Raw genomic sequence first — 26,714 nt, forward strand, 5'->3', positions numbered from 1 at the left:
CACAAGTCCATTCTCCATGTCTACAACTCTATTCCTGCCCTTCACACACGTTCATCAGTACCATTTTTCTCGATTCCATTTATATGTGCTAATATAGGATACTTGTTTTTCTCTTTCTGACTTATTTCACTCTCTGTAACAGGTTCTAGGTTCATCCACTGCACTACATTCTACTTTGAACCCATAGATCTGATCAACTAAAAAGGTTCTTTTTGTGTCTTCAGTCTATGGTCTAAAATTGAAAAAATACACAGTTCTCTTAGTTTCTTTCCCTATCCCACATCCTGAAAAAACAAGAGACACTGAGAGCAGAACCCAGTGTTTTTCCCCACAGACCAAAATAAACCACTGACTCTGGGAATCATTATCCCTGCCTCCACCCTGGTCCTGCAAAAGCTGTCCCTATGTCCTTGAATAAACTTCTAGCCTTACAAGTCAGCCCATTTTATACATAACCTAAAGCACACTCCAGGCATGTTCACTCTTCAACAAACAGGCCTCGCGCTTTCTCAGGTCCATGAAGTGATTCATGTCATCCCTCCCTTGACAACCTCTTTACTCCTCTTACATACTGAATTACATTCCAGCCTAAAAATTCTACTCTTCACCTTCTTCACCATCCCAGTCTACAGTTACCCCTTCTTCCTGGCATCTAACTTTTGCATCCCTCATCCATCTTTGTCACTTACAATCAGTTATTTTTCACATATATAAAGCTACCCTTTCAACTGACTATAAATACCTTGAACATAAGGGCTCTCTCACACATCTATGCCTTTTGCATGACTCTAGATTCAGAGTCGCATTAAACAGATTATTTATGGATGACTCACTTCTCAAAGTTCTCATGTGTAGAATTCAGTCGACAATTACAGGCACTACACTAGACAAACTCATGTAGAGTGGAGGTGAGTGATGACTAAGATGGACCTTGCCAGCTTTGACATAAGGTATATACCTTCAAAATACTATAGTATAGGGTCATCCATGAGTCTGAATGAATCTCTTACCTGAGAACCTGATGGAGGAAAAGTAACTCCTTCTTCTTTCATAGATTTAATAGTTGCAGATATTAGACTAAACTGAGGGTCCTTCTGAAATTCTTCTGACCATTCTACCATTAATGATTTCAGTTTTTCACATACTTTAGGATGAGCCTTTTAAAGAAAAGGCAAAGAAAAAAATGGTTAAAATAAGCACTTGAATTACTTAATGAAGAGAATTACCACCAAAATTCTCTAGTTTTATGAATAGCCACACAAGTCCAGTAATCCTTAGTTTAGATGAGCACTTGATAAACACCTATTTTATTATATACTTGTTTCTTGGGAAATTACTCTTTTTGAACATTAATGTTTGTGTCTTATACAGTGACAATGAATCTGTCATATTCAGAGATTATTTCATGTTTTCCTAATATTCTCAATATTAAACTTTTTGTATCAACTAAACTAAAATTCTGAGATTTTTGTCACTAATAGCGTTAACATAGTGTTTCAGAGTTTCTATTACAAATAAATCAATAACAACCCATCAAGAAGACCCTCTCCACCCTGTTCTAAAATAAAGGCCCCCTTTGCTCACCATCTCTAATGGGAATCAGGACACAATGATGGCTAGTTTGGATGCTGGTGTCACAGAAACTTACATCTGAACTTTAGGTATGCCATGTATTAGCTGCATAATCTTAGACAAGTTACTCTTAAGTCTCAGTTTCTCCATCTATAAAATAGGAATGACCTGGGAATCTAACTTCTAAAAGTTGTTAAGAGCATTAAACAAGATAGCATACATAAAAATGCTTAAAGCAGTGGCTGCTAACCCTCAATAAAGATCAGCTATATCACTAATATATATGCTTTAGGGAGGAAAACAGTTTTTGGTGCTACAAATGCAAACAACAAATTTTAGAACAGAAAGTTTGTTTTGTTTCAAATTTATCTAAAATGATTTCACTTACAACTCTACTAATGCTATATACAGTTAAAATAACACAGCATATGTATTTTTTAATGACTCAAATTTCTTTTTTTTTTTTAATTTACCTTATTTTTTATCACAGCACGTACTTCTGTTGCGAAATCACGGGAACACACTTCTAAATGAAATATCTTTCCACAGTTTGCCACACAAGCCCCAAGAAGCTATTAATTAAAATAAAAATCAATATACAAATGTTGAGATGTAATCTCTCTTAACTTACTGAAACAAACACATTTAAAATTTTGGCCAAATAATATGACTTTCACTTACAGTTAATGCCTGCAGAGCAACATGAGGAACTTTATGATTTACCCTTTTCATTATGGCTTTTAGGCAATCTTTTGCTCTAAAAAAATGAAGAAAGTTAAGTATTCAGAATTTCAATTCAAGCATTAAATACATAAGGTATTCTACAACCAAATAACTTTAAAAGCTATTTGGTCATATAATACCTTATATGTACACCTGCAAACTTTACTTCATTAAGGGAATAAATCTATAAAATGATCTTACACGTTTTCCTCATAGACTTGTAGACGGGAAAAAATGCTTGCTGCAAAGGTTGTGTATCCCAAAATCAAAAAAATCAAATCATTTCAAAAAGGTCAGTCAACACAAGAGAACAATATCATAAAAATTATTTTTTCATATAAGACTGACTTAGCTTTCAAGACAGCAAATTCTTATCCTGTGGGGAAAAAACTAGCAAGATACATAGTCTCAAATGATTTAAGTATAACAATGCATGAATAAACTTCAAAAAGCTGTAACACTAAAACAAATGCTTTCATCAGTCTTCTAAACCTCTAATGCATAATCAGTTCAGTTTAATGGCCCCATTCCATCCTCAAAGCACTGTTATTTATATTCACTTTTTCATCATGATTTATTGCATTTATCTATTCATTACTGAAAGATCTTTTAAATATATTACATATTGTTATATTTATCTACTTCATTAATAACATGTCTAAGTCACAGGGGAACTCCCTAAATAATTATTCATTGTTCTATTCGTTGTTAACATCTGTCCCTATTGAATCAAAGCATTTTATATATACATATATTTTTTTGGCTGCACTGTGAGGCTTGTGGGATCTTAGTTCCCCGACCAGGGATTGAACCTGGACCCCCAGCAGTGAAAGCACAGTGTCCTAAGCACTGGATCACCAGGGAATTCCCTGCATCAAGGCCTTAATCATACATTTTAATATTTCAAGTTTTCAGTTAATTCTTTTCCATTTGTTCTTTCAGAATAAGATTAACCACATAAATTCAGCCAGCAGCATGTCTTTACTTTTACTCGCAAAAGGAAACAGTAAAAATCCCATTTCCTTCCAGAATTGTATCAGGAAAAGAGATACAGATTATTAAGCTCCTAGACATTCACTGGGCATGATTGGCCATCTTACCCATTAGGAGTGCTTCCAACTTTGTCACATATGTCCATAATAAGACTCCAATCTTCTGTAGTGTTGTACTCATTTGTAGCCTTTTCTATAAGAGATAAACATACAAAAAAGTTAGGATGTCTTACATAATAATAAATACCAGGAAAGACATACAAGTATCGAGAGAAAAGAAACCAGTTACACACAGGGGGAACTCCTATAAAACCATTAGCTGATTTTTCGGCAGAAACTCTGCAGACCAGAAGAATATGGCATAATATTTTCAAAGCGATGAAAGGAGAAAAATCTACAAACAAGAATACTCCACCCACCTGAAAAAAACAAAAACAAACACTCTACCCAGCAAAGATATCACTCAGATTTGAAGGAGATAGAGTTTCATAAACAAGCAAAAGCTAAACGAGTTTAACATCATTAATACGTGAACTGTGAACTTCCAGATGTTCCAGCTGGTTTTAGAAAAGGCAGAGGAACCAGAGATCAAATTGCCAACATCTGCTGGATCATCAAAAAAACAAGAGTTTTCCAGGAAAACATCTATTTCTGCTTTATTGACTATGCCAAAGCCTTTGACTGTGTGGATCACAAGAAACTATGGGAAATTCTGAAAGAGATGGGAATATCAAACCATTTGACCTGCCTCTTGATAAATCTGTATGCAGGTCAGGAAGCAACAGTTAGAAATGGACATGGAACAGACTTGTTCCAAATAGGAAAAGGAATACCTCAAGGCTGTATATTGTCACCCTGCTTATTTAACTTATATGCAGAGTACATCATGAGAAACGCTGGGCTGGATGAAACACAAGCTGGAATCAAGATTGCTGGGAGAAGTATCAATAACCTCAGACATGCAGATGACAGCACCCTTATGGCAGAAAGCAAAGAACTAAAGAGCCTCTTGATGAAAGAGAAAGAGGAGAGTGAAAAAGTTGGCTTAAAGCTCAACATTCAGAAAACTAAGATCATGGCATTCGGTCCCATCACTTCATGGCAAATATATGGGGAAACAGTGGCAGACTTTATTTTTGGGGGCTCCAAAATCACTGCAGATGGTGACTGCAGTCATGAAATTAAAAGATGTTTGCTCCTTGGAAGGAAAGTTATGACCAAACTAGACAGCATATTAAAAAGCAGCGACATTACTTTGCCAACAAAGGTCCATCTAGTCAAGGCTATGGTTTTTCCAGTAGTCATGTATGGATGTGAGAGCTGGACTACAAAGAAAGCTGAGTGCCAAAGAACTGATGGTTTTCAACTGTGGTATTCAACTGTGGATCTTTAGGTCCATCCTAAAGGAGATCAGTCCTGGGTGTTCATTGGAAGGACTGATGTTGAAGCTGAAACTCCAATACTTTGGCCACCTGATGCAGAGAGCTGACTCATTTGAAAAGACCCTGATGCCGGGAAAGATTGAAGGCAGGAGAAGGAGACGACAGAGGATGAGACGGTTGGATGGCATCATCGACTCAATGGACATGAGTTTGGGTAGACTCCAGGAGTTGGTAATGGACAGGGAGGCCTGGCGTGCTTCAGTCCATGGGGTTGCAAAGAGTCAGACATGACTGAGTGACTGAACTGAACTGAAACTGTCTTTAAGAAAAATGTTAAAGAGACGTCTCTAAGTAGCAAACATCAAAACTAGAAATATAAACATTATGAAACAAAAAATCTCACTGGCAAAGGCAAATATACAGTGAAGATAGTCGATTAACTACTTACAAAGGTAGTAGGAAGGTTAAAAGACAAAGGAAGTAAATTCATCTATATCCACAAGAGTAGTTAAGGGATACAAAAACTGAAAACTTCTAAATTTAATAAAAGGCAATTACTCTGACATGTGTGGTGAAATGTTAAGTCAGAGATTTTAGTAATATATTTTTGCCTATCCTAAGTTCTAGACTCAAGCACCAAGCTCTGCAGGTAGAAACTTATCACTCAAGTCTAGCTTCTTCCCTGATAGAAAGATGCCTAGTTCTTCTACAGGGAAAGTCAGACCAGGCTGTATTTTTCAGAGGTTGGAAATGTTTAACTATTTCTCAAACATATCTAATAATCCCAGTGAATTCAAAAGTACAGACAGGGGGGAAAAAAAAAAAAAGAAGGGAAAAATCTCTTAGTTCTACAAACCTCTTGGAAAACTATGATGCATATTTACCCAGACCTTTTTCTAGCATGTATATGGGGGAAAAATGTGTATAAAACTAAATAAAAGAGAGCACCCAAAAACTGATAATCACTTCCCTGCCAAAGTTATGAACAAGAAACAAAACAAAATATAAAATATCACTGTCATTCCTAATAGAAGCTTTAGGTGTGCTGGACAAACGGGCTCGCTAGCAGTGAGCCCCAGAGATGGACGTGTTAGCACAGGACAGAGCAGACCTCTCCCTGCAGGGTTGAGCCCCTGCACAATTGTTCCAAGAAGAAATCAATTCATGGCTGTTAAAAGATCAGATAGCTCTTATGTTGACAACAGGCACTAGGAGTGACAGTTACTCTCAGATTCACAATCAGATAAGTTATTATACCGGAGACATAAAGAGATGTGAGTTTGATCCCTAGGTCAGGAAGATCCGAGGGTATGGCAACCCACTCCAGTATTCTTGCCTGGAGAATCCCATGGACAGAGGAGTCTGGGAAACTACAATCCATAGGGTCCCATGACTGAAGTGACTCAGCATGCACGTGCACTCAAGTCATTATACCAAGGATGGAGTAAATAACGAAGTGGGGGCAGAACTCCCTGCTCAGGAAGGAGACCCCAGGGGTAGAGAAAAAGTACTTTTCAACAATGTGATCATCCTAAATATATTACTTCCTAACGTGCCTTTCCACTTAACATAATCATCTCTTCATTTTCATAAATACATGTCTATACCATATAGTAAAGGCTATGGTCTTCCCAGTAGTCATGTATGGATGTGATAGTTGGACCATAAAGAAAGTTGAGCACTGAAGAATTGATGATTTCGAACTGTAGTGCTGGAAAAGACTCTTGAGGGTCCCCTGGAGAGCAAGGAGATCAAACCAGCCATCCTAAAGGAAATCAACCCTGAATAGTCACTGGAAGGACTGATGCTGAAACTCCAACACTCTGGCCACCAGATGCAAAGAGCCAACTCATTTGAAAAGACCCCGATGCTGGGAAAGATTGAAGGCAGAAGGAGAAGAGGGCGACAGGGGATGAGATGGTTGGATGGCATCACCGATTCAAAGGACATGAACTTGGGTAAACTCCACGAGATGGGGAAGGACAGAGGACCTTGATGTGCTGCAGTTCAGGGGGTCGCCAAGAATCAGATGCAACTTGGCAACTGAACCACCACCACCACCACCGTGTTTAATAGCTGCATGATGCACACTATATACAGTGTGGCCACAGAGTGCCTACATAAGCTAGCGAGAAGTCATCAGTGAACTGTAATTTTAAATCCGTCAAGTACTCAGCCTCTCTTCTTTATTACACTTACTGGAATCATTCCTATTGATGTCCTACATAGAATAAATAACAAAATAATTAAGAGATCAGAACTGCATGCATAGAACTTTCTGTAGATGTATCATAGCATTAACACTTAACCCTGCGTCTCTCTCTGCCACCACTATTCTCCCTCCACCCAATCCTCAGAAGGAATGTAGACTCCAATATGGCAGGAAGTTTTTGCTTTGTTTTGTTCACTATTATTACTTAAAATAAATAAAACAGTATCCAGTGCACACAGCAGGTGCTAAGTAATTATTTGTCAAATGAATGAATGAATGAATGAATGGTGCTGGTTGCTCCTTCATACCCTATAACCCTGGTAAAATGACTCTAAAGGGGGAAACAAGAGCAGTTCTGAGTAAATGAACTCTAATAGCCTTTAAGAACCCCCAAGCGGCCCCAGTGAAGTCTGTGCAAGCTTCTGGACCATTAAGAGCCTCACAGCTGAGCAATAGGAAGGGGCTCACAGAATCAAGCTTCAACAGCAACACCAAGTGGCAACAAAAGGCAACAGCACCAGGGCGCTTAAAAGGGAGGTTCCCGTTCTCCGCTTGTTTACTAAAGAGGAATGACAATACCAATACCTCTGGGAGTCTATCTAAAAAGGCAGCCAGGGTGAATGGGGAAAGGAATGCCTCCAGAAGGAGGCAAAGGGGACTTCTAGTACAGTAATATGTATTTATCTTGAGTCTGAAGAGCAAATCACATATATTACATATGACTTGCCAGCTTCATGCTCAACTTTTCTCTCTGCCTATGATGGATGGGGTTTTGTTTTTGCTGTACAGATAGATCATTGTTTTTTTTAATGTCATTTGGCAGTGTTACAACTACCTGAGATTAAATATTCCTCCAATATATTTTTCTTTAAATATAAATATATATATTACTTATCTTTTACAGGTAAATCCTTAGTCTTTCTGGAATATCATCTGGCACATGGGGTGAGGTGGGGATCTAAGAATCTATCCTTTCCTCTTTGATCTGAGAAGCCAGCATCATCAATTTCCAAATTTTATCAGTATACATGTGTATCAGTACAAATACACTCACACCCACTCACGCCCGCCCTCCTCCACAACTGATTTTTAGATCATCCAATAACCTACCTATTCCTGCTAGAACTCAAATTTTTTTTTAGAACTCAATTTTTAATGACTGTTTTTTCACTTCTGGCTATGAGATACATAATTAAATGTGAAGCCTCTTCCATAGCCCCTCAAAACCCTTCCAACAATTTAAAAAATATCTCAACAGAATTTTTTTTACTTGATCTTTTATAGAAAATGGAAAAATCCTAATTTAAATACTCTATCCAGCATAGTTTACTTTCTACAAATATAGGACTCACAATTACCCTTTTTAAAAAGTGTAAAATCTAAAGACTTTATAATGGCCTGCCAAAAAGGATTTCATTTTTCAAGTGAAGGAAGTAACAGTTAAATTAGGCACTTAAAAGTATTTTAAACTCCTGGAAAAATCTTAAATATTATAATTAAGGAACCATTCTTTTATAGCATGTCACCATGCCCTATATCACATTATCCTATGTCAAATACATAGAGCGGGGGAGAGTTAAAAGAGCCCTCCTGGGGCCTAAACGCTAAATTTCCAGGGTTTGGTGGGTGTAAGTCATAACATTTCATCACCAGGTTATGATTGTATATAGAGAGCTTCAAATACACAGTGAAATACTTCAAAAAGATTCTAAGAATATCATAAAGAATCAGTCCATCAATACCTATAAGGAACAAAAGACACACCCTCTACACAGCCCATTATATTCAACACACAGCATTAAAAAGGATTCAAGTCTACCCATAAAACTTTTAAGAAAATAGGTTCCATCAGTAATTTTTTAAAAAGTTATATAAAACAAGAATGCCTTAGAGATCTTTAACGCTCTTCCTACTACGTTTGAAAATAAAAAACTCATGACTGGTCTGCTTTCAACCATGGCAGAATATCTGGTACCAGACTTGCTACTCTATTGAAAACAAGTATGTTGTTAGTCACTCTGTGTCTGACTCTTTTGCAACCCGGTAGACTGTATCCACCAGGCTCCTCTGTCCATGGGATTCTCCAGGCAAGAATACTGGAGTGGGTTGCCATTCCCTTCTCTAGGGGATCTTCCCGACCCAGAGATGGAACCTGGTCTCTTGCACTGCAGGTAGATTTTTTACCATCTGAGCCACCATGGGGCTGAAAACAAGAATAAAACAGGCCAAAATATATGAGGCAACTGTGGCCAGAAAGTGAACAAGCGGTGCACATCTGTTTCTGAGAGAAGGGAACTATGAAGTAAGCCTCACCACGGCCCTAGTGTTCTACCTGGGAATACTTTCTTGTCCCAACACAAGTAGTGAAAAGTCGCTCAGTCGTGTCCAACTCTTTTCGACCCCATGACTATACATGGAATTCTCTAGGCCAGAATACTGGAGTGGGAAGCATTCCCCTTCTCCAGGGGATAGTCCCATCCCAGGGATTAAACTCAAGTCTCCCGCATTGCATGTGGCTTCTTTACCAGCTGAGTCACAAGGGAAGCCCAAGAATACTGGAGTGGGTAGCCTATCCCTTCTCCAGCATATCTTCCTGCCCCAGGAATCCAACTGGGGTCTCCTGCATTGCAGGTGGATTCTTTACCAACTGAGCTATCAGGGAAGTCCAAAACACAAGCAGAACCAGCCCAAATAAGGTACCTAGGAGACAGAGGCCAGATTTCCAAGCAAAGGGATTTAATTGTGGGTCCTTGTTGGTCAAGGGCTGTGCTGTACACACCCACACTCCCACACACTCTGGGTGAGGTTCTATGAGGTCTAGTACAGATCACCTGCTATGAGGCTGGAAGGCTGTGCAATGCAAGGAGTCTTTACAAGTTCCTGCCTGTTACGGACTGAGTGTCTGTGTCCCCACAAAATTCACACCTTGAAGCCCTACCCCCCAGAACTGCTGGAGCTGGAGACCAGACTCTAAAGAAGTAATTAAGATGAAATAAGGTCATAAGGTTGAAGCCCTGACCCAAGACAATTAGTGTCCTCAAAAGAAGAGACACCAGAGAGCTCCCTATCTTTTCTCACATGCACAAAAATGAGGTCAGGTGAGGACACAGTGAGAAGACAGCCATCTGCAACCCCAGGGGCGAGCCCCCATTAGACACCAACCCTGCTGGGACCTTGATTTTGGACTTCCACTCACCAGAAACGTGAGAAGACAGGTTTCTGTTGCTTAGCTATGTGGTCTCCGTTATTTGTCTATGGCAGCCCAAGCAGACGAGTACTCCACCCAACTACAGAGGACCACATTTTAGGCTATTAGTTGAAACTCCCCAAAGGTTATCACACCTTAGGAGTAAAGGCATCCTAGAATCTAGTAATAGCAAAACAGACCTACCTCACAAACAAAACTAGTTAACCAACACATGGTAACTAAATTCTTGCATACTGGAATCATGTCAAATGAAGACTACTTGTACATTAAAGCACCGTTTCAATATTCCTTCAAATGTGCACAAAACTACCAACACCTGGAATAATCTAGGACAATACACTCAGTGTGCTCTCGGAAGGCAACAGATTGGTATTGGACCAACACTGCACCCAATCACATGGACATCAACAATCACAGTATGCAGATAATTAGGACTATACTGAAGGCAATATAAAACTTTATTATAATGAGGATACTGCATGTATCTCAGGACATGACTAAAGCAATGCTTAGGACTTAATGGAAAAGTTGCTTTTTATGTATTGATTTAAAAAAAAACAATTATTTTTATACCTTAAAATTATAGCAGAACAGTGGAAAACTGAAAAATTTTTTGTTTTCCAAAAGCAGAAATAACTAGAATAATGGAAAGCAAATGAATAAATAGAATTAATTTTGGTATCTAACAGGAAACCACAGCTAAGGCTTTTACTAAAGACATAAAAATGTTCTTTCTTTACACCAATTCATTACACACTAAATAACTATTTGAAAATACAGGACAGTCAATTTTTTCTAGCTTGCAAATCTTACATATTTACACTATTAAAATAAAATACACTTGCTACTAAATTAGTAGACCACACAATTCTAGTTTAGTTAAATTTAGATTAAAATATTTAAATGCCAAATACTTCACACTGATAATGTGATATATATTTCACCTGCTTCTCTGACTCCACTGACAACCACCATAAACTTAGCATTTTGGAGTGCTTGGTAACATACATTTTCTCTTTTAATTCTCCTCATTTAATGTTTTGATTTGTTTGGGGAAAATTTTTGTTGATAAAGTTTACTATGGGGAAAGCTGTAATAGAAATTCTACTTTAATACACTACTTATCTCCTAAAATAAAAACCTACTTACAGCTCTGAGTAATGAATGATAGGTAATAATTTAATTAAAAAGCAACCACAAGTGATAGTTTCAAAGTATTTTACATATGCTCAACTATTTACATTGAACCCAAAGATGATTTCCCATTTAAAACATAAGGAAACTGAGATACAGAAAAGTAACTAGCAAAGATCATATAGCTAGTAAATAGTAAAAGTGGATTCCAATCAAGGCAATGTGGCTCAGGGTATATTTTCTATTAAACTGCCTCTTGGGAGCAATTTTTGTTCAAAATTGCTAAATTAACTGTTTTAACAAGTAAGCTGTCAGTTTCTCTATGCAGAAACATTTTAAACATACTGAGTAAGAAAAATGCTAGATCAACTCTGGTTTATAAGGAAAGGATTAGATAAGAGTGTCATGCTTAACTCCATTTACTACATCATCTAGTAAAACAATATAAACATTTGAGATTCTTGCTCTGGTGGAATACAGAAGAGTGACTGCTACTCTTTATTCATTTCACGTGTCAATGCCAACATTTTTGGGGATACTAAGAAAAGTTTAGAGAGTTGGGCAGACAGGAAGAAAGAAGAAAAAAAAATTTTTAAACCATTTACTGCCTTCTAATCTTCCAATGAACACTCAGGACTGATCTCCTTTAGGATGGATGGTTGGACTTCCTTGCAGTCCAAGGGACTCTCAAGAGTCTTCTCCAACACCACAGTTCAAAAGCATCAATTCTGCATTCAGCTTTCTTTATAGTCCAACTCTCACATCCATACATGGCTACTGGGAAAACCATAGCCTTGACTAGACCAACCTTTGTTGACAAAGTAATGTCTCTGCTTTTTAATATGCTGTCTAGGTTGGTCATAACTTTCCTTCCAAGAAGTAAGTGTCTTTTCATTTCATGACCGCAGTCACCATATGCAGTGATTTTGGAGCCCAGAAAAATAAAGTCAGCCACTGTTTCCACTGTTTCTCCATCTATTTGCCAAGATGTGGTGGGACCGAATGCCACGGTCTTAGTTTTCTGAATGTTGAGTTTTAAGCCAACACTTCACTCTCCTCTTTCACTTTCATCAAGAGGCTCTTTAGTTCTTCTTCACTTTCTGCCATAAGGGTGGTGTCATCTGCATATCTAAGCTTATTGATATTTCTCCCAGCAATCTTGATTCCAGCTTGTGCTTCATCCAGCCCAGTTGTTTCTCATGATGTACTCTGCATATAAGTGAAATAAGCAGGGTGACAATATACAGCCTTGACGTACTCCTTTTCCTATTTGGAACCAGTCTGTTGTTCTCTGTCCAGTTCTAACTGTTGCTTCCTGACCAACATACAGATTTCTCAAGAGGCAGGTCAGGTGGTCTGGTATTCCCATCTCTTTCAGAATTTTCCGCAGTTTATTGTGATCCACACAGTCAAAGGCTTTGGCATAGTCAATAAAGCAGAAATAGATATTTTTCTGGAATTTTCTTGCTTTTTCTATGATCCAAAGGATGCTGGCAATTTAGTCTCTGGTTCCTTTATCTTTTCTAAAACCAGCTTGAACATCTGGAAGTTCATGGTTCATGTATTGCTGAAGCCTGGCTTGGAGAATTTTGAGCATTACCTTACTAGCCTGTGAGATGAGTGCAATTGTGCAGTAGTTTGAGCATTCTTTGGCATTGCTTTTCTTTGGGATTGGAATGAAAACTGACCTTTTCCAGTTCTGTGGCCACTGCTGAGTTTTCTAAATTTGCTGGCATATTGAGGGCAGCACTTTCACAGCATCATCTTTTAGGATTTGAAATAGCTCAACTGGAATTCCATCACCTCCACTAGCTTTGTTTGTAGTGATGCTTCCTAAGGCCCACTTAACGTCACATTCCAGGATGCCTGGCTCTAGGTGAGTGATCACACCATTGTGATTATCTGGGTCATGAAGCTCTCTCTTGTACAGTTCTTCTGTGTATTCTTGCCACCTCTTCTTAATATCTTCTGCTTCTGTTAGGTCCCTACCATTTCTGTCCTTCATTGTGCCCATCTTTGCATGAAATGTTCCCTTGGTATCTAATTATCTTGAAGAGATCTCTGCCTCTGCCGCTGTTGCTAAATCGCTTCAGTCGTGTCCGACTCTGTGCGACCTCATAGACAGCAGCCCACCAGGCTCCTCTGTCCCTGGGATTTTCCAGGCAAGAATACTGGAATGGGTTGCCATTTCCTTCTCCAATGCATGAAAGTGAAAAGTGAAAGTAAAGTCACTCAGTCATGTCTGACTCTTAGCGACCCCATGGACTGTAGCCTACCAGGCTCCTCCGTCCATGGGATTCTTCAGGCAAGAATACTGGAGTGGGTTGCCATTTCCTTCTCCAGAAGAAATCTCTAGTCTTGCCCATTCTATTGTTTTCCTCTATTTCTCTGTACTCATCACCGAGGAAGGCTTTCTTATCACTCCTTGCTAGTCTTTGGAACTCTGCATTCAAATGGGTATATCTTTCCTTCTCTCCTTTGTTTTTCACTTTGCTTCTTTTCACAGCTATTTGTAAGGCCTCCTCATACACCCCTTTTGCTTTTTTGCATTCCTTTTTCTTAGGGATGGTCTTGATCCCTGTCTCCTGTACAATGTCACGAACCATCGTCCATGGTTCATCAGGCAGTCTGTCTATCAGACCTAGTCCCTCAAATCTATTTGTCACTTTTACTGTATAATCATAAGGGATTTGATTTAGGTCATACCTGAATGGTCTAGTGGTTTTCCCCACTTTCTTCAATTTACGTCTGAATCTGGCAATAAGGAGTTCATGATCTGAGCCACAGTCCGCTCCCAGTCTTGTTTTTGCTGACTGTATAGAGCTTCTCCATTTTTGGCTGCAAAGAATATAATCAGTCTGATTTCGGTGTTGACCATCTGGTAATGTCCATATGTAGTGTCTCCTCTTGTGTTGTTGGAAGAGGGTGTTTGCTATGACCAGTGCATTCTCTTGGCCAAACTCTATTAGCCTTTGCCCTCCTTCATTCTGTACTCGAAGGCCAAATTTGCCTGTTACTCCAGGTGTTTCTTGACTTCCTATTTTTGCATTCCAGTCCCCTATAATGAAAAGGACACCTTTTTTGGGTGTTAGTTCTAAAAGGTCTTGTAGGTCTTCATAGAATTGTTCAACTTTAGCTTCTTCAGCGTTACTGGTCAGGGCACAGACTTGGATTACCATGATACTGAATAGTTTGCCTTGGAAACAAACAGATATCATTCTGTCATTTTTGAGCTTGCATCCAAGTACAGCATTTCAGACTCTTTTGTTGACTATGATGGGTACTCCATTTCTTCTAAGGGATTCCTGCCCACAGTAGTAGATACAATGGTCATCTGAGTTAAATTCACCCATTCCAGTCCATTTTAGTTCGCTGATTCCTAGAATGTCAATGTTCACTCTTGCCATCTCCTGTTTGACCACTTCCAGTTTGCCTTGATTCATGGGCCTAACATTCCAGGTTCCCATGCAATATTGCTCTTTACAGCATCGGACTTTGCTTCTATCACCAGTCACATCCACAGCTGGGTGCTGTTTGCTTTGGCTCCGCCCCTTCATTCTTTCTGGAGTAATATCTCCACTGATCTCTAGTAGCATACTGGGCACCTACCCACCTGGGGAGTTCATCTTTCAGTGTCCTATCTTTTTGCCTTTTCATACCGTTCATGGGGTTCTCAAGGCAAGAATACTGAAGTGGTTTGCCCTTCCCTTCTCCAGTGGACCACATTTTGTCATACCCCTCTCTCAACTCCACAGAACAGTTATGCTCATTTCTACAAACACTCGGACATTAGGAAACAGGGCATAAGTATAAATGTAGTAAGTATAATTTCCATTTTAACTGCCTTACCTGAAAGCTTCATGTGGAAGACTTACTAATAGATGGGGAAAAGGAAAAATGAATCTCCAAAAGTAGCCACTAACTTGCCAAAACACGACCGATGGAGAATCAAAAGCAGTTAGGTTGGGCCAATGATGATTACTTGTCTTCTGCAGAATGAGGAAATCACTGGGCACATGTGGAACACACACATCACCCATTAAACACTGAAGACTCACCTTCTCTCTTCCCAGCTCTGAAACTTACACACGAGCTTAAGGCTGCTAGGTAGTTCCCCTCAGCTCTGACTGAAATCTGAAACCATGTTCTCATCTGTACAATGGAAATTAAAATGGCTGCCATGCTTAAAAGAGGAGTTGTGAAAATTAAGTGAAAAGAAAAATGGGTGAAAAATAGGTATTTCAAAAAAGAGGATATTAACTTAGTGACTATATTAAAGATCAAGCACATAAATACATATTAAAGCCACAATGAGATGCCATTAGAATGGCTAAAATTCTCAAAACTACACCACTATGTACCAGCATAATTTTGACATGAAAATGAAGTAATATGAGCCAAAACTAAGTAGGTGGCAGCTTCAAAATGTCAATAGTTTTCAGTGGGCAAAGTCTTGATATCTGTCACATTGAACTTAGGTTCAATCCCTATACTAAATACTAACAGTCACTAACAAGTAAAGTTACAGACAAATAAAGCAATAATGTTAAAAAAAAAATTCTTTCCTCTCAACCCTCCATGTTAAGTTGTAGTATGTTGTATATTCACCTGTAGAAAAATCCCCCTCTTGCCCTCTTACTTAACTTTAAAATTGAGTCTTGAATAACATGGGTTTGAACTGCACAGATCCATGTAATATGCAAATTTTTTTCTAATAACTATAAAAAAATTTTTAGAGGTTTATAACAATGTGAAAAAGCTTGGAAACAAATCGGTCAGCCTAGAAATATTTTAAAGATTAAGAAAAAGGCGTGTCATGAATGTGTAAGATATATGTAGATATACGTATAACATCCAAAACATATTAGTAGACTGTGTTATCGGTAAGGCTTCCTATCAACAGTAGGTTATTAGTAGTTAAGTTTTGGGGGAAGTCAAAAGTTAATACATAGAGTTTTAACTGTGCAGGGGGGTTGACAACCCTAACCCCCTGAGTCATTCAAGGTCAACTATAAATCTAAGTAAGCTTAGAACTAAATTTTAGTATCAGGAAACAAAAATTTTATTATTAGCCATCAATATCATCAGTTCATATAAATCAAGAATAAACTACAATGTCTTCTCAAATCCTAAAAGAACATAAATTTCCTTTTATGATTTTACTAATCTAATAATAAACCCATATAAAAAAAAAAAAAAGGCCCAAAACAGATATGACTAGCAAAATGAAGAAAAACAAGACACAGGCCTGACCCTACCACACCTATAAAAGCCACTGACATAGGAACAGAATGTGGTATTGGTACAGGATAAAGAGAACAGTGAACAAAAAGCAGACACAGGCCTCATGCAGGGGAAGGGATTTACTATGTAGGAGAAAGTGCTCCAAACCAGTAGGGGAAGGATAGACAGTTCAACAATGGTGATTAAACAATTGATTACTGTCTATTGTGAATTGACTGTCCCATCAGATCCCTCCTTAGAGCTTGCATAAAGACCAAGTCCAGATGGATTAAAGACCTAACTACAAAAATCAAAATTCCAATAAAATTTTCACAAGAAAACATGACAACATTCTAATAGACTCAGAGAAGAGAGAAAGCTTTTCTAGAACAAGAAAAATAAAAGCAAGGGAGAAAGACAGTATTACTAAATAAAAACTTCTTTTTTTTTAACAGTAAAAGGTATTAGAAACAAAAAGAAGCAACAGACTGGGATATATATTTGCAATTCACATAAACAATGAAAGATTAGTAGAGGATGCATGTGGAATGCTAAAACTCAGTAAGAAAATAATCCAACAGAATAAGTATGTGAAAGTAATGAGCAGATGTGTATGTGAGCTAAGTCACTTCAGTCGTGTCCAATTCTTTGAGATCCTATGGACGGCAGCCTGCCAGGCTTCTCTGTCCATGCAATTCTCCAGACAAGAATACTAGAATAGGTTGCCATGCCCTCCTCCGGGGATCTTCCCCACCCAGGGATCGAACCCCTATCTTCTGTGGCTCCTGCATTGGTGGATTCTTTACTGCTGAGCCACCAGAGAAGCCCAATTTTTACAAACAGGAAAGCGACTGACCAAAAAACATGAAAAGATGTTCAACTGCAATGAAACTGAAATGAATTGAAAACAATGCCCTATTTCACACCCATCAAATTGGCATAAATTTTAAAATGTGACAATACCCAGTGTTATAGAGAATACGGAACAGGGGCTTGACTTCCACTGATGGTGGGAGTAAAATGCTCCACAAAACACATGAAAGAACAATTCAGTATTATTTAAGATTTTGCAACATTGCACTATATACATTTTTAATAAAGAATTCCTCTTCAAGATACAATCCCTGTAGAATCTCTCACTCTTACGAACAAGAAAATATGGATAAGAATTCTCACTGCAGTGTTGTCTGTAACAGCAGAAAAACTTTATGTTCATTAACAGGATAATGAGTTAAAAAACGTGGAATATTGCATAGCTTTTAAAATTAATGAACTAGCGCTACAAACATCAATATGGATAACTCTCCCAAAAAGTGCTAAATGACAAGCTGCAAATGACTACAAAGAGTATTATTTTTATGAAGTTTAAAAACATGTAAAACAATACATATATTTACATGTTTAGTATACATTATAAGATAGTTTTTAAAAATCTTTTTAAAGAGTGTTTACTGTAAGAAGAGAGGAAAAAGAATAGTGTCAAGTAGCTACTAAATATAGGTAATAATTCCCATTGTATCTTGAATATTTTCCTAAGAAAACAAGAATAAAGTGTGACAAATATTAGGATTTGACAGAGGTGATGGATAGGAATAGAAGTTTACATTATATTCTGTGCTTTATGCTAAAAATATATTTCATCATTTAAAAAACTACAAAATATATCAATTATAATTTGTAACTACTTTAATTAGGACTAGGTATTAGAATTTTGGAGAAGGAAATGGCAACACACTCCAGTACTCTTGCCTGGAAAATCCCATGGACAGAGGAACCTGGTAGGCTACAGCCCGTGTGGTCACAAAGAGTCGGACACAACTGAGCGACTTTACTTACTTACTTATTAGGATGTTTGGTACCATGTGAGCAAAATAAAGTATAGGGGGAAAAAACTGATGGTTATGGCTACCATGCTCACCTATAATAAAAAATTTTTTTAATTTTAACTTTTTACAAAGATTATAACCACTCCATGTGTTCAAGAATTGCCTTAACTACATAAATGTAATCAATTTAAACATATAAAGTAAATTTGTATTATCATAGAGCTACCAATATCTATTTTTATATTAGGGTTTCCTGTAAAATTTCATTGGAGAAAAAAATTCCATGCAGAAAATCCTAGGCCACCTCACTGTCAAGTTATTTGAACACAACACAAGCCAAAGACACAGCAATGTATACATTCAAATTTTACTTGAAGAAGTCTCCTTTTAAGATACAGTTCATACTTCAATCCACTGTGTCTGAAGAGTTTTTACAGAGGCAGAGTTTAAGCTCAGCTTTGTGGAACACAATTAAAGAAGGAGATACCAAGAGTTGTTGGAAAAGAGCAAAAATCTATCAGTGAACGGTAAATGGCATAGAGGTAGAGACTGGCAAGAAAGACTGCCTGACTTGAGTAATGAGAAAAAAAGATATGCAAATAAGAACTGGAGTTAGGGAGGAGAACAGTCATGACTCGGGAACCAATGTCATGAGACTGGAAAAAACTGATAGACAATATAAGGAAATGACAGCAGTCCTTTTAACACTATCACTAAATCTTGCTGTTGTTGACTGTATCCCTCATGTTTTACTTTCTCCTTGGAATCCCGTAAAAAGGTTGTTCTAACCAGGCTCCACCTCAGGAAACCTACACTCCCCCTTCAAGAGAAGACTCAGGGCTGGGGTGAGCGGAGGGATATGTGTGGATATTTTCTCTTTCTTTCTCAGCACAGCTTCAGAGGAATTTCATTCAACAAAACAAACAATAAATCCAGATTAGAAGAATTCCAATAAATATTTAAAGAGCTCTAATGCTACCATACCTAGCATATCCTTCAGGATTTATAGGTTCTGACTTCAAGATAAAAACGGGAACTTGCCAGAGCTTCTTACCTCCTAGACTTTGACCTGCTTCCATCTGACAAGTCAAATACCATCAACTCATGATTGCCTTCTTAGACATCTTGACTAGCTACAGCCTTTTGCCTCAAGCAAAGGATTTCTTCTCCACATGAATGATATCTGAAAGACTGTGCACGCTCTGATGAGACTGCACCAACCAAAGGAAGGTAGTTTCAACTTTCAGGTAATTATAAAATGACCACATCATACACAGGGTAAGAGGTGGTTACTCCCTGCAGGTTAAGTTCGGTCAGGAAAGTAGGGAGAGAGAGAGGCCAGTGTCAACACCTGTACAGATACAGTGTATGCCTGGAGGTCCTTGTCTTCTTTTCAGGGAAAATGACTGTTGTAAATAGAGGAAAAATATAAAGCATTGCCTGTATTTCTAGTGTTGTATTTTTCACATTATATTACAATTTTCTTTTTTAATTTTTATTTCTTTTTCGCTGCTCTGGGTCTCCCGTTGCTGTTTGTGGGCTTTCTCTAGAGGTGGAGAGTGGGGGCTATGCTTCCTTGTGGTGCATGGGCTTCTCATTTGTGGTGGCTTCTCTTGTTGCAGACATTGCAGCTAGCGGGCTCTAGAGCACAAGCTCACTAGTTGTGGCACACAGGATGAGCTGCTCCATCACACGTGGAACCTTCCTGAACCAGAGGTCAAACCTGTGTCTCCTGCATTTGCAGTCAGATTCTTATCCACCAGGGAAGTCCCTACAATTATCTTTTTATATGCGTATGAGTCCACCATTAGAAAGAGAGTTGCTTGAGGGAACACAAATCTGTTTATTAAATCTGTGTCCCCAGACTTAACACAATTTCTGATGCACAGTAATCACTCAATGTCTATTTGTTAAATAAAAGGTAAACAAAGCAATGACAAAAAAGAAACAATGGTAATAAAAATCTGGCTGAATCCAAGAGAGCAGGTGAAAAGGACAATTATATTGCAAAGGAACATTCCTGTGGACATCTCAAGTTAAATAATGACTTGCTTGCTGTATTACTTTAAATTCAAATTAAAGAAGGCTTTACGCTTTCAAAAAGCAATATATAATTTTCCTTCTATGATAGAGATATAAAGTCAATTTGAAATCCTAAGTCATACCATTTTCTTTATTAATTCCAACCACTTGCCTAAAAGAAGTTTACAATCAAGCTTTCTATTTTATTTTTAAATTGTCTTTTGGATACTGACTTCCAGTCAGTCATACTTAAGTCAACAAATAAGTACCTGAAGCTTTGGCTGATGGCACTGCCCATTAAATAATCTATACATGGTTTTGTTCTGTTTTGTTTCTTTGTCTGAAGAGCAGTGCTTCTTTTACTATAGCAGTACTAAACTGTGATCTACAAAACCATGTTGGAACCTCAGGAGCCACTGAGGAGGAGGTTTAGAAAAGCAACTAGGCTTACTTTCACTAGAGAAGTTTTCAACCAGAAAACAATAGGCTTCCAGGAAAAATCTCCCTTGAAGAGTTCCACAGTTTTTAAATTTGAAAATCATTTGTCTTATTCTAGTTTGCTTTTTTCTTTTTTTAAACTGTGACAAAACAAAAGTCTTCACAACAACAATAAAAACTGCAGGTCTCACTGCAAGGAATAAGACATCATTAGGTGTTCCAAAGGCAGAGGCTGTGAGCCTCAATGTGATGCTTCCGAGATTTACACCAGTCACCAATGTTAAACTACCAAGAAAAAAGCTGAATGAAATTATGGAAATACATATTTGAAAACTAAAAGAGTCAAAATATATAAAATTTTCTAGCTCTCTGGAAATAGAAAATACTTATTAGACTTTTGAACAGACACTTTTGGAATCACAAACCAAAATAGGGCACTTTCTAGACTTTTCCCATAATCAGAAAATTGTAACTATGAAACAGGTGCAATATTCTGTGATGTGCAGTATTCAGTATGACTGGCAATTTTCAGCCATGCGTTTCATTACACTAAATCCTAAAACTCTACCTACAGTTAACCGCTGCTACAAAAATATCAATATTTACTTTAGTCAGCTTCAGTTACTGCTTTTCTAATGCCACAAGAAAGTTCTCATACCAAGCCCATCTTTTTCTCACTCCATAATCACTGAAAACCCCTCAACCAGTAAAACATCAAGTGTTCTGGATACTTCCGAAATCTTGGCGGTTTCTTTTTCATAACCTAGTATCTCGCTCCATAATCACTTAAGACTCCTCAACAAGTAAAACATCAGGTGTTTTGGACTGTTTTGAAATCTTCGGGTTTTCCTCTTCATAACGTAAGACAGAACACCTTATAGCACTTGCGCCATCCATGGGTACAGTAACACTTCCAACTACCGTAAATAGTTGCTATCACGGCTCGGACGCATCTGGATATAAGCGAGGTAAAACAGGTTCCTTCTACTGGACGGGAACAAGTTTAAGTCTCTAAGTGCTGAGTGCCCTACACAACAGCGTCTGCTGCACCATTTCCTAAGCACGGGGCAGAAAACTGGAGGGCCTGGGGACACAAGACTTAACCAGCTCTAGTGGGACCTGAAAGTTTGTGTCATCAACTCCGCAATTGCTCAATTAGTGAAGTCTCCAGAGAGCCCCAGGCTCCTCCCTATTCCTGAGTCTGCCGAGGGGAATGGTCCTTTTTCGAGGTCCCCAACCTCAGGTGGGCTGGAGGCACGCCCCAGGCCGCTGGGGACGCGTCGAGGTTGCCCACCCTCTCAAAAAAATCCTGGCTGCCTCTGAGCGACGGCGCCGCCCCCTTTGCTAGGCTTTCCAGTTCCCAGAGTCGCCACCGCCCACTTTCTAGCACAAGAAACAGCGGCCCTGGGCCGGGCCCAGCACTTACCCACATCTTGCTCGAAGGGGTTGGCGGTGAACAGAGGCATCTCGCCTGCGCCCGAGCCCTCGTCGCTGCGATCGCGCAGAGGCTCGGCAGCTGCTCGGGGCTGGAGGACCCGCAGCTGCGGCTTCCTAGACGTCTAGCTCGGCCCCGACCACGTCCCGGCACTTCCGCCACCTCACCTGCCCGGCTCCCGCCTGATGGGCCAGCTCCCGGCCCGCGCTCCGCCCTCAACGCTCCTTTTGAGGAGAGGTCCCGTCAGCCGCGCGCATCTTCTCAACGCCCCTGTGTCCGACGCCCGCAGGGAGGAGGCAGCAGGCCTGGTCCGAAGTTCCAATAGGGGTCAGGCGGTCGCCGCGGCCACCTGTCCATGGCTAGGACCCGAAGCCACGGAGCCGGGGACCTTCGGGGCCGGAAGTCGTCGCGCCTGGGACTGGTCGAAGCCAGAGGCCCGGAAGTTGCACTGCCCGCGGCAGCTTTTCTTGGGGTTACGGTCGTCTTGGGTTCTCCGCCTAGGGCTGTGGGTTCAGACGACCAAGCTCTCTCCAAATTGGTTCCTTTCTAAGCTGTGGTGCCACACGGCCTTGAGGCCGCGGCTGCGTTCGCGTCACAGTCCCGTTGCCTTGGAAACGGAAGGAGCCTTGGTAGCCTGAGAGTCGGCGAAGGGTTTGGCTCCGCCCATGGCGCTTGCAGGGTGGCACTCTCCTCCGGCGCCTAAACTCCGCGGGAATAACCACCCTAGAAGCAGCGGCCGAAGTAACAATGGCTCTGTGCCGACTCCTCTCTTTTCGCTTTCCATCGTGATCTCGCTATATAGAATACTGCTGGACTCAATTCAGTTCAGTCACTCAGTCATGTCCGACTCTGCTACCCCATGAACTGCAGCACGCCAGGCTTCCCTGTCCATCACCAACTCCCGGAGTTTACTCAAACTCATGTCGATGGAGTCGGTGATGCCATCGAATCATCTCTTGCTCTATCGTCCCTTTCTCCTGCCTTCAATCTTTCCCAGCATCAAGGTCTTTTCCAGTGAGTCAGTTCTTCTCATCAGGTGGTCAAAGTATTGGAGTTTCAACTTCAGCATCAGTCCTTCCAGTGAATATTCAGGACTGATTTCCTTTAGGATGGACTGGTTGGAACTCCTTGCAGTTCTAGGGACTCTCAAGCGTCTTCTCCAACACCACAGTTCAAAATAATATAATATATTAGGGCCAATAAATTCTTAATATATAAAAAAATTCCTAGTATGTCTTGGGACTTCCCCGGTGGCTCAGCGGTTAAGAACCCGCCTGGAATACGGGAGAAACGTGGGTTCCATCCCTGGGTTGGGAAAATCCTCTGGAGGAGGAAATGGCAATTCACTTCAGTATTCTGGGAGATATCATGAACAGAGGAGCCTAATAAGATATAGTCCATGGGGTCTCAGAGTTGGAAAGGACTGAGAAACTAAACAATATAAACAACAGTATATTATTCATTTGCTATGTTTTCTTTCTCTTTAGAATATAAACTCCATGATTATTTTTGTTCCCTGCTGTATTCCCAGCATTTAAAACAGTGTCCAGCACCTAATAAATACCTTTCAAATGCAACTAGACAGTACTTGACAACTACCAGTAAAGCCATTAGTTGAGGTGTGGACCCTAGTAGAGCTTCCAACTTATCAATGATTATTTTTTTAATCCTAAAAATGACTTTAACATTTTAACAGTGGGCCAAACAAAACCATTTTACAACCTCTGGTATAAAGATTTGAAACAGATGAGAGAACCCTTATACATGGCATAGTTCAGAAAAGTGGTTGCATTTTGTATCATAAAGATAGGTTAACAAATAAGGAGAAAACATTTGCAGGTGAAGAGAAGCGGATTTAAAAAAAAAAATTGAACCTAGAATGTTCAAAATATATCTGGAGATTTTCTAGGTGGATTTGTCTGGGATTAAGACAGTGATGGAATGGAAAATGAGGCTAGATAGACATAAGAGGAAACAGATAGGAAAGAGCCTTAAGGAACAAGTTAAAAATTTTTAATTTTATCACTCAAGGCACTAGATAATCGATCTTTTAAAGATTTTGAGCAGCAGAGGAGTACACAAAAAAGTTTCCAGATACTAATCTGACAGCAGTGTGCATGATATACATTAAGAAGCAGGCCAGACAGCCAGTTTAGGAGATTACTGAGGCACTTGAAGAAGAGATGTAGAGATTGTATTGAGGTAAGACCAAAGGGCTAAGAATTTGCCTTTGGAAAATATTCACATTTTAAAGAGATCCCTTAACTCTTCCACATCTTTAATAGCAAACATGCTCAAGAATCTCTAGGTATTTACTGTTCTGTGCCAAGTAACTCCAGTGTCTTGGTGAATTCAATTAAAAAAATCTCTAATAGTCACTAAGATCCAGACCCTGTATTAAAAACAGGGAGATACAAAGATAGCTCATTGTTACTTCACCTAATGAAGTTATTGAAGAATTAAAAGATATGCCAATGGCAGTCCACAAGTTCAGGTGTGCAAAATTTCTGTAGTACAACCTCTTTTGAGCCCTAGTCTCCCTGATAACAAAATAATCTCATCAATTTCAGTTGAATTCAGTCTAGGGTTTTCTGTTAACTGTTGCTGTTATTTTAGGTTTACACTCTACCAATCTATATTCTTAATTCACACCACTTTCTCTGAATGTATACCAAAATCTATCCCCAGGTACGTTCTTCCAGCTCTGCCAGTAAGAATTTGGTGGATAACTCTTTTTGTTCTATAAAAGGGTCAGTGCTTCCCCAGTCAGGCCATGATGAAACTTGACGCCGGTTATTGGTCTAGCAACACGAAAAGGGGTTGTGGGAAATCCTTTTTTTTTTTTTTTCTCCCTTGCAAAAGATGAAGGAACGTGACCTCTTTTCAGTACTTCAGAAAATAAGGATTGAGGTAAGCAGAGAAAGCAATGATTTGGTTGGTTCTGGATCAAAAGGGAAACCTTGAGAAGGGAAAGTCACATCTTGGAAGGCATCTTCCTCAGATGGAGCTTCTCCATGGTCTTCAGACTACGGGAGCCACTGTACTCTAGAAGGGTCAAGCACACCACTTCTGTGGGTCCAGGATACTGAGGTAATCTTATCAGCTTGGAGTTTACAGAGTATCCACCCAGATATCCTCATCACCCTAGGTCTCAGGGTCTCATCCTTTCCCCTGCAGGGCCCTGACTTTAGTCTACACTCTGCTATGGGTTGTGAATTCAACCTTCTTTTTTCTGCTACTCTCACAATTGGGCCTCCGTGGTGGCTCGGGTAGTAAAGAATCCTCCTGCAATGTGGAAGACCTGGGTTTGATCCCTGGGTTGGGAAGATCCGCTGATGGAGAGCATGGCTATCCATTCCAGTATCCTTGCCTGGAGCATCCCCATGGACAGAGAAACCTGGCAGGCTACAGCCCATGGTGTCGCAAAGAGTTGGACACAACTGAGCAACTAAACACAGTCTCACAATTGCATCCCAGGTGGCTCAGTGGTAAAGATCCTGCCTGCCAATGCAGGAGATGCAGGTTCAATCCGTGGGTTTAAGTATTTTTTAAATAAAATTTTTATTTTCAAATAATTTTAGATTTACAAGAAAGTTACAAAGATAGTACAGAGAGGTTTCATTTATTCCTCACTCCTTTCTCCTGTGGTTAACATCTGACATTTCCATAGTAAATTCATCAAAACTAAGAAACAAACATTAGTTCATTGCTATTAACTGAGTTTATTTTACTTGGAAAATAAACGTTATTTTACCAACGTTTACATTAATGGCCTCTTTTTTTTTCCCCCAGAATCCAATTCTGGTGTGCCAGATGTCCCCAACATCACCACCAGGTTTAATGATTCACTGGAACTCGTAGGATTCAACATATAGTCACCTTCATGACTGTATTTTTTAACAACTAGAGGATATAAAACAGAATAAGCAAAGGGTATTACTTTGCCAACAAAGGTCTGTCTAGTCAAGGCTTTGATTTTTCCAGTGGTCATGTATGGATGTGAGAGTTGGACTGTGAAGAAAGCTGAGCACCGAAAAATTGATGCTTTTGAACTGTGGTGTTGGAGAAGACTCTTGAGAGTCCCTTGAACTGCAAGGAGATCCAACCAGTCTATCCTAGGTATCAGTCCTGGGTGTTCATTGGAAGGACTGATGCTGAAGCTGAAACTCCAATACTTTGGCCACCTCATGCGAAGAGTTGACTCACTGGAAAAGACCCTGATGCTGGGAGAAATTGGGGGCAGGAGGAGAAGGGGACCACAGAGAATGAGATGGTTGGATGGCATCACCGACTCAATGGACATGAGTTTGAGTAAACTCCGGGAGTTGGTGATGGACAGGGAGGCCTGGCGTACTGCAATTCATGGGGTCGCAAAGAGTCGGACACGACTGAGCGACTGAACTGAACTGAACTGAAAGGTACATAGGGTAAAGTCTGGAATATGGGCTTCCAAGAGTCCTCTCTCAGAGGCGGCACACAGGACTTGCCTAAATCAACCCAAAACATGTGTGAAATGTTATCTGCCAGGTAAGCTCATTGCAAATTCA

General features: G+C 39.6%; 1 protein-coding gene across 2 annotated transcripts in view; it reads right to left on the bottom strand.

Moving 5' to 3' along the window:
* Positions 1 to 22,337, bottom strand: part of STAM2 (signal transducing adaptor molecule 2) — a 45,761-nt gene extending 23,424 nt beyond the window's left edge. For both annotated transcript variants that reach the window (XM_043487843.1, XM_043487842.1), the window contains exons 1-5: positions 22,159 to 22,337; positions 3,396 to 3,480; positions 2,254 to 2,329; positions 2,046 to 2,144; positions 1,011 to 1,157 (exon numbers count right to left, since the gene is read on the bottom strand). In XM_043487843.1, the coding sequence (XP_043343778.1) occupies positions 1,011 to 1,157; positions 2,046 to 2,144; positions 2,254 to 2,329; positions 3,396 to 3,480; positions 22,159 to 22,198 (447 nt within the window). In that variant the 5' untranslated portion in view covers positions 22,199 to 22,337. The remainder of the gene's footprint in view (positions 1 to 1,010; positions 1,158 to 2,045; positions 2,145 to 2,253; positions 2,330 to 3,395; positions 3,481 to 22,158) is intronic.
* Between the last annotated feature and the right edge of the window lie 4,377 nt (positions 22,338 to 26,714).

Source organism: Cervus canadensis, chromosome 15, assembly GCF_019320065.1.
Source record: "Cervus canadensis isolate Bull #8, Minnesota chromosome 15, ASM1932006v1, whole genome shotgun sequence".
Taxonomy (NCBI): Eukaryota; Metazoa; Chordata; class Mammalia; order Artiodactyla; family Cervidae; genus Cervus; species Cervus canadensis.